Source organism: Pollicipes pollicipes, unplaced genomic scaffold (assembly GCF_011947565.3).
Source record: "Pollicipes pollicipes isolate AB1234 unplaced genomic scaffold, Ppol_2.1 Scaffold_6052;HRSCAF=7182_pilon_pilon_pilon, whole genome shotgun sequence".
Lineage (NCBI taxonomy): Eukaryota > Metazoa > Arthropoda > Thecostraca > Pollicipedomorpha > Pollicipedidae > Pollicipes > Pollicipes pollicipes.
The window spans coordinates 13,882,877-13,890,595 of record NW_023596805.1 but is presented as its reverse complement, the minus strand read 5'-3'; the positions used below and the strand labels follow the sequence as shown (position 1 = coordinate 13,890,595).

General features: G+C 55.8%; 1 protein-coding gene across 1 annotated transcript; it reads right to left on the bottom strand.

Moving 5' to 3' along the window:
• Positions 1–243: 243 nt before the first annotated feature.
• On the bottom strand, positions 244–6,893 carry LOC119104273 (nose resistant to fluoxetine protein 6-like). The gene is made up of 4 exons (XM_037227970.1): positions 6,731–6,893; positions 2,550–4,268; positions 857–1,086; positions 244–255 (listed from the first exon to the last, which is right to left on the bottom strand). The coding sequence occupies exons 1-4, from the start codon at positions 6,891–6,893 to the stop codon at positions 244–246; spliced, it is 2,124 nt and encodes a 707-aa protein (XP_037083865.1).
• Positions 6,894–7,719: the final 826 nt, after the last annotated feature.

The window sequence follows — 7,719 nt, the reverse complement described above, 5'->3', positions numbered from 1 at the left end:
GGCCGCCGCGCGTCGCCACGAGGGCGCGCTGGCGTCGCCTGGAGCCGCCCCGCATCGTCGTGGAGCTGGCTGAGGCGGAGCCGGCAGCACCACTCTGCGAGTCACCGCCCCAGCCGGGGCCGTCCTGTCCGCAGCGGGGCGGCGCCGCGCCGCCGGGCCGGGTCGAGCCTCCGGCCGCCCGCTGCGCTGCGGATGGCTCGGCTGTGGAGCAGCGGGATCACCGCCGGCGCACGGTCGCCTCGCTCAGCCCGCCCGCTGCCAGCAGCCGGAGGAAGAACAGCTGGAGCTGCGAGCGCGACGCGCCGCCGGCCGGCAGCTTGCTGGCGATGGCGGCCGGCGTCGGTAGGAGGACCTCGCAGCCGGAGCCGGCGGCGGTCGTCTGGCATGGGCCCGGTCCAGGCGCACCGCAGCCGCCGGCTCTGGCGGCCTCCCCGCGCACACGCAAGCGTGCCGTCGTGTTCAGCACGCCTGCTGGCTTGAGTGTGACGTCACGGTCGCCTCCGGCAGGCGGTCGGAAAGCCGCCGCCGCACACCGCCGCCACAGCGACATCCTCGAGTACCGGCCGATGCCGGCGCTGCTGCGCCCCGAGCGCCGCGCGACGGCCGGGTCCGGCACTGGCGACCGGCGGCACAGCGACGCCCAGCGGCGCGGCTGCAAACCTCAACTGCGTCAGCACGCCGCCGAGCTGGTGGTGTCCGACCTGAGTAACGGGAACCTGTCGGCGCCGGCGGTGCGACTGTTGGGGTTGACAAATGCGGCTCAGCGCCTGCCGGCCGCCGGCCGCGTGCGCTGCCTGCTGCGGAGGCTGGACGCGCCGCCGGTGAGCGTGCTGAGCGAACGGTCTCGTCGCGTCACCATCCAGTGCCACAGCGAGCGCAGCCCGAGCGTGCAGCTGGGCAAGCCGCAGGGGGCCGCCCGGGTCCGGTCCAAGTCCATGTCGGCCATGGACTCGAACGAGCGCGGTACAGGCGGCGGCATCGTGTGCAAAACCGACGACATTCTGCGGCTGCAGCGGTCGTTCGAGAAGCGGCTGTCGCTGGCGACAGATGCGGCCTCGTCTTCGTTGGTGGGCGGTCCCAGCGCCACTGGCAGGATAGTGGACAACGTCAGTAGTGCCCCGCCGCTCTTAGAGGAAAGCGTTGTTCCGTGGGAGGGCAACGGGCTGTTTGTAAACGTTTCTGCTCTTGGCGAAGCATTGGAAGAGTACTTGAACGTTTGCTACAACTTTAATGCGAACTAATGTGGTTCCAAATAAACAACTTCATCTATCATGTACGGCATGACCGTCCGTAAATCGAATGGGTCCCACGTGACCGCACAAGCCTGCTTGTTACATGTCCTGTTGTGAGCCGCCGTGTTTGATGTCACAATGTGTAAACATCAATAAACCTGATTGGATGCTGGGTGGTGTTTAGAACCAGAAAAAAGCCCTGACGGAAATGGTGAGGCTTTTAAAATATCACGTGCAAGATCAATCAGGCCTTTTTCTAAAAAGGGTGGATCTGTTCTTCCCGACACCCCACGGTGACTTGTACTGAAGCGTAAAGACCGCAGCATCCCGGCACCCGACATCCCACGGTGACTTGTATTGAAGCGTAAAGACCGCAGCATCCCGGCACCCGACATCCCACGGTGACTTGTATTGAACACGGTGTCCAGTATTGAAAAATGTAAGCCAGGGCCGTGAGTGAACGGGAAAAACCTCTTCACCAGGCATCATGTGAACAGGACCGCGGCTCTGTCACGCTGCCGGGCCGGGCGTCCCCGTGCCGAGCTCTGGCTCGACACTTGGTTGTCTCTTTTCCGCCGTTTTGGTCGTGGCAGCTCTAGCTAGTCATGGTAGCCATTACATCCCGTCTGGTACGACGTACTCTTTTTCCTTGGTTTATTGTAATTCTTGCTTAAATAGATCTTCATTTCTTTGGTTTTAACTGATCCTTTACGTTCTTCGGTTTGTAAATGTATTCTTAAATGTCCCTATCAGTCTCCCGCTCTGCGGATGCTTCCGTCAAGTCGCTCAGGCATTGAAGGGGGCTGTAAGTGGTCCCCAGAAAAAGAAAACCTGTAATGCCCTGGAACTGCAAATCAAAAACACAAACGCACATCGCAACAGTCGGTGTGTTAGACGTGCCATAAGCAAACTATGAGACGTTCGGATGACTACCGAAAACCACGAGGATGTGGATGGTTTATTCACTTCCAGAGTAACATATAAACAACTTATCAGGTTTTCCTGACCTCGCACACATACTGACCGGATCACATGGTTCTCATATCAGCGTAAGCTCCGTTTCCTGAACGACTTCTTGGGAGCGATGACGGTGGTTATGAGCGTTGGAACCGGCATTGGTGTGGGTTTGAGGTTTTGGGGAACATTTTTTAAACATAATCTTTTCGATATTGTCGAAAGGAGCCTCCAAGGACAAAGAAAAAAGATAAGCAAAAGCAAAGGTAACCAACATTTGCGACGGTATCCAATAAACCAGCCGCACTTCGTCATAGTAGATCAAGCTTTTGTGTGAGTATATTCCAAAGAACAGGACGTCGCCATGTATCAAATATCCGGCGTAGGTGAGCCGACTAAGGGGCACAAAGCCCGGGTGCGAGAGGAACGTGTTGATGACGCCGCCGTAGCCGGTGACGCAGGCGAAGATGACCCAGGAGACGGCGAGGCCCCAGGCCAGTCGGTGCAGGCCGCCGTACGCCACGGCCACGGCCTTGCTCGGCGTCGGGTCCCAGGGCATCTGGTAGCCGTACATGCCGTACACGACGGAGATGCCGACGGCGAAGGCGGCGATCCAGCCGGGCAGATACTGCCACGGCCTCAGCGTGACTCGTCTGCCGCGCAGCTTGTGCAGGAGGAAGCCGAGCCCGATGCCTACCAGCCACACCGTGCAGCGCATCCACGGGTACTTGTAGTTACGAGCCCATAGGTCACTGCGTTCCGACCTGAAATGGAACTGCAGCGGCGGGAGATCACCGCCGGCCCAGATCGCCACGCGGAGCACCATGAACCCGACGGTGACGGCGCACAGCCAGAGCACACCGAGCACAGGCCGCCACACCAGAGGCAGGAGCACCAGCGGCGAGAACGCGAACAGCTGCGTGTCGACGGCGAGGTACCAGGTCGGGCCCAGACACCCCCGCTTGTGATCCACGATGTTCTGAACGAAGAGGAGGTTTTTCCACCAGTTCTCCTGGCACCGGGACTGCGGGAATTTCGCGAAGCTCCAAAGCGGGCCGCTACCAAGGTGCAAAAACAGTGTGGCGGTGATGGCTGTGATGAAAGCGTATGGCACTGTCAGTCGCAGGTAGCGATGTATGTAGAGCATGGGCAAGTTGAGCTTCCCGGTTTTCTGATGAGCGTTACAGAAACTGTAGGCCAGTACTAAACCTGACAGCAAAAAGAATGTGTCCACGCTCAGCAAAGAGTTCAATACAACCTCAAACAAAGGATTCCTGCCCCATTTAAACGCAGCCATGGGACTGTAGTCAGTGGAGAATGCAGCGAAAGCCGCGTGACCTAGAACAACCCAAGTCATGGAGAAGAACCGGATGCTGTGTAGACAGGCGAGCGTCCCCTCCCGTGGCGTCGTGTCCAACAGCTTCCGAGTGTTGCTGTACACTGAGAAGGCGAGCAGAGCCTGCTGAGGACGTCCAAGCGCTGACAGCCTCGGCGGCTGGGTTGCGTCTGACGCGTCTCCCTGCTGACCGGCCGGGGGATCGGCGCCGGGCACGCATGCGCACGGCTTCAGCTGCAGCATCGCCATCAGGCGTCGGGTGCAGCCCCTGTAGTGCAGGTCCAGGCAGGTGCCCGCCACCATGAGACCGCCGAACAGGGCCATGATGGTGATGACGGCCCTGTCCGGCGACGTGAACTCCACAGAATCCTCCGATGTCGTCGACTGGAGCGCCGACACTGACACCTTTCTGCCGAGCAGCAGCTGTAGCCCGCGCGCCACGTCATCGCCGGAGCAGCTGGACGGCACGCACATGCCGATGACACCGGTAGCCTTGCCGACGCTGGGCAGGATGGCGACGGCGACGATTCCACCGTCGTCCTCAGACGGGTCTTCTAAGGCGCTCCGGTTCGGCTTAACGGTGACGGGAACGTACCGACCCACGAAGTGCAGCCCCCGGGCGGGCACGTCGGGGTACTTGGCCGCGTTCAGGGTCACGTCGACGCTCAGGCACTCGTCGAACGAGCCGAGGGTGTTGGTATTCCCCGCCAGTACGCCGTCGGGAAGCTTTCCAATGGCGTCGAACACTGGAATGGAGCAAGGACTTTGTCTCACGTGTCTGCTGAGCCGGCACGTTGAGGACAGTTGGACACTGCATTCTGGATACACCTTGTGTTTTCATCCGCTCACGCTCGAAACGCGCAAGAACGTTAACAAAAGCGCAGCAACAGGACTGATGCCAGCCTGTTCATCTTTCATCCACGCCCCAGGCCACCAGCCGCAGCACAGTGTCTATCGTGCATGCTTATAAAACAAAAGATATCCCTCGGGCTAATTGCAATCATAGAGCTCAGTAATTCACCAGCGTTGCCATCCAGATCACCTACCACAAAAAATAAAATAGCAAATGGTGTACCTCACATTACCCCCATCGAAGACAAGCTATGTCGCGAGGTATTCTAAAAAAAGCTATTCGTAACAAAATAATGACGTAGAACGTCTGGAACATCTGGGCCAATCCAGACGCACGACAGCAGTCGCTGGTGCGCACCGACCAGCGCAGACCGACGTGCTCGATCAGGAGGGGCAGCTGCGTCTCGTGTGCCTCTGAATTTGAAAGCAGTTGGTCCCCCAACCATGCGGGGTATCAAGTTACATGTAGTCCGCATCGGCTTACTACAGAGTACATGTGACTTGAGTATGACAGACATACCCAACAATAGATGTGACAGAGTGGTGCAGACCAACGTGCTCGATCAGGGGGGGGGGGGGGAGCAGCTACGTCCCGTGTGCCTCTGGATTTGATAACAGCTGATCCCCAGCCATGCAGCGTATCAAGTCACATGTGCTCTCGATTGGTCCAAACGCAGAGCGTCAGGAGGTCAGATTGGATTGGTCCAGACGCAGAACTTCATTGGTCCGGTCAGAATTCACATGTGCTCTGCGTTTGGCTTAGTACATAGGAGAGCGTATCCGTCCGGTCCGTGGAAGGTTGTTCTACCATCGCCGCGCGGCGTTCGTTGAGGATATAAGCAACGTGGTTGGGCTCCATTTTCGGACCAAGCACGGATTTCATGCAATCCCTGACATGTCAATATGGAAGGAAATTTTGCTGAAGTCTTTTGGGCATGCATAAGCAAACTTAGGGGAAAGATTTTCATTCGTAATCTTAAGCTTTCCAAGCACAGACACTGAAGCAGCTGGCCCTTAAAGGGATAGTCGGGAACATTTGCTTCACATGAAACTAAGGACACTGACTTTGTATGTTCTTGATTGCCATTGTGTGCCTATTTGGCACGAATTATGGCCTTCTTGTTTCGCGATCTAGTCACCGTGTAAATGTCACTGGACGTTCCACTGTTATTCCACTGTTACCAATGTGCAAAATGTTAACATTTTTCTTCAGCACGAGTAAGCTGGAATAATCTGTTAAAAATACCTTGGTAAAAATCGTTTGCATCAAGTATCCCTACAAACGTTCCATGTTCCGGGTTCCAGTTAGGCTTTGTACTTTAATTAATGGATCACCAAACAATGCGAATTATAATAGACAAACTTACCTGAACAAGCCTGTTGAAACATGATTGATTTTCAGACATGCAACTCAACTCATTTGAATCTGAGACCGAAGTCAACAATATGCCGCGTAGTATTACGGTAGGATTTGGCCAGCTAAGATCGTCAAGATAGACTAGGGTCAGGCAAGATAGGATACTTGGGTGAATGCCTTCAGTAAAGTAAGGTGGTTCGCGTGTGCCAAACTTTGCCATCATGCTTAATTCATTAAGCCTGGTGATGCAGTTTCCGAGACAGTTTCGGACAACAGACCACCTCGATCAGTAACTGTAAGTGAACGATGACCAGCATTGGCCAACGTAATAATCCCAACAAAATCAATAAATTGATGCCATCACCATTGATTCTATCAGGGACACTTGACACAGGCCATCTGATGTTCCTTAGTACTTGGTGCTCCATGTCCTCCCGGCTCCCAAAGCATCCACGCACTTTGGCCGTATAATTTTCAAATTCTTGCTCTTTTTTCTTTCTTTCAATTTTAAAATTCTTGAAACTGTCTAAATCCAATAAAAAGGAAAGAGTTCTGAATAGTAATGGCTTAGGCAACATCACACAATACGGCCATTATAACGTTGGAGCTGGTGGCGTTGGTGCCTCTTCGAAACGAAGATTTATAGACCCCTTGTGATGCCCCCTAGGATTTTGGAGCTGTTTACAAGAAAGACCACCGTGCAAGAAAATTTCTCTTTTCGCGCTCCACTCTGACGAGACTTTGATGTCCCTTTCAAACCCTAAAATCTCATTGGTAACCCAGAAGAGGACCGTAATTCTCTGGAACCCTCTCTGCATCCGCTCCTGCAGAGCTCACGGGTGACTGCTTTCGCTCGTGAGACGGACGCTTCCCACCATGACCGTGCAGGCGTCTGTTCACATTGCGACGCAGTTTACCACTCCATCTGCACAGGCCTATGTCATAAATTACAACAGAGAATCAACGGCGATGCGGAACTTCCATCTAGTGACAACTTACTGGGTTTTGGCCACAGGGCCTCTCCTGTCAGCTCGTCCCAGAAGATCCTGCTGTGCGCCCGGCAGAGGTCGTCACGGGCCTGGAGCGTCGGTGCCGCCAGGCAAGACACGGCCAGTCGCTCTCCGGAGGGCAGCGTCCTCTCCTCCAGCAGCTCCGCCAGCATGTCCACCTTCCGCTCCGCGCCCGCCGGCGATGAGAAGGCCGGCAGGGTCGCCAGCAGGAGCGCCGGCAGCGCCGGCAGCGTCAGCTTCATGGCCGCGCGGCGCAGGCGCAGTGGAGACGGCTGCCGGTCGACAGTGACGTCACGCCCACGTCCGGCCGAGGTGCGGGGCTGTCTGCAGGCGCCTGGGATTCACCGCGCGCTGAGGCGTGGGCGGAGCCAGACGGAGCTGCATCAGGTGACAGAGGCGGAGTTGGGGAGAACGTGACAGGCGGTCACGTCGCACAACGACGCACGTCTCGGAAATGCTACGGTTCCTCTGCTATGGTTGTGCATTGGAATGAACTATTTAAAAAAGGCCCCCTCCCCTTACACGCACCCGTTTTCTTGACCTTGTCTAACCGGGGAGAAGGTGCCCTTCCCTGGCGGTGAGAGGGTGCCCAAGATTTATTACGGCATTCGTTATAAAATGGTAGCTAAATGATCACGACTTCCCTTGGCCTTGAACAGCACGAATTCTTTATGATGCCCAACTAACACTGCCAGCCGGGAACGTCAGCCAGCTGAGGGATAACTAGTATTTTTTCTTGCCTAACTCACACGAGCCCGGATGGGTGTCAGTTTGACCCCCGAACCTGGCCAACTTAATTTTATAGAAGGCCCCCTTACAATAAATGTTTTGGGGCCAACTTTATTTCAAAAATAATTTCCGAACGGCGCAGTGTAGCCGTGCCAAACTTTGCAGAGATGTAGGCAGTTGAGTAGCGAACCTTTTAATATCAAAATGGGGTGCGTTATGTCAGTTCCCTGACCTATGATAGGTCAAAGT

What these genes read in the sequence shown, in the direction of transcription:
- LOC119104273 (XM_037227970.1), bottom strand. Translation starts at nt 6,893, where the DNA reads ATGCTGGCGGAGCTGCTGGAGGAGAGGACGCTGCCCTCCGGAGAGCGA. An exon ending in GGCCCTGTGGCCAAAACCCA is followed by an intron (nt 4,269 to 6,730) that starts GTAAGTTGTCAC and finishes GCTCCATTCCAG; the next exon opens with TGTTCGACGCCATTGGAAAG. An exon ending in CGCCGGATATTTGATACATG is followed by an intron (nt 1,087 to 2,549) that starts GCGACGTCCTGT and finishes CTATCCTGCCAG; the next exon opens with TGGCGCTGGGACCGCCCACC.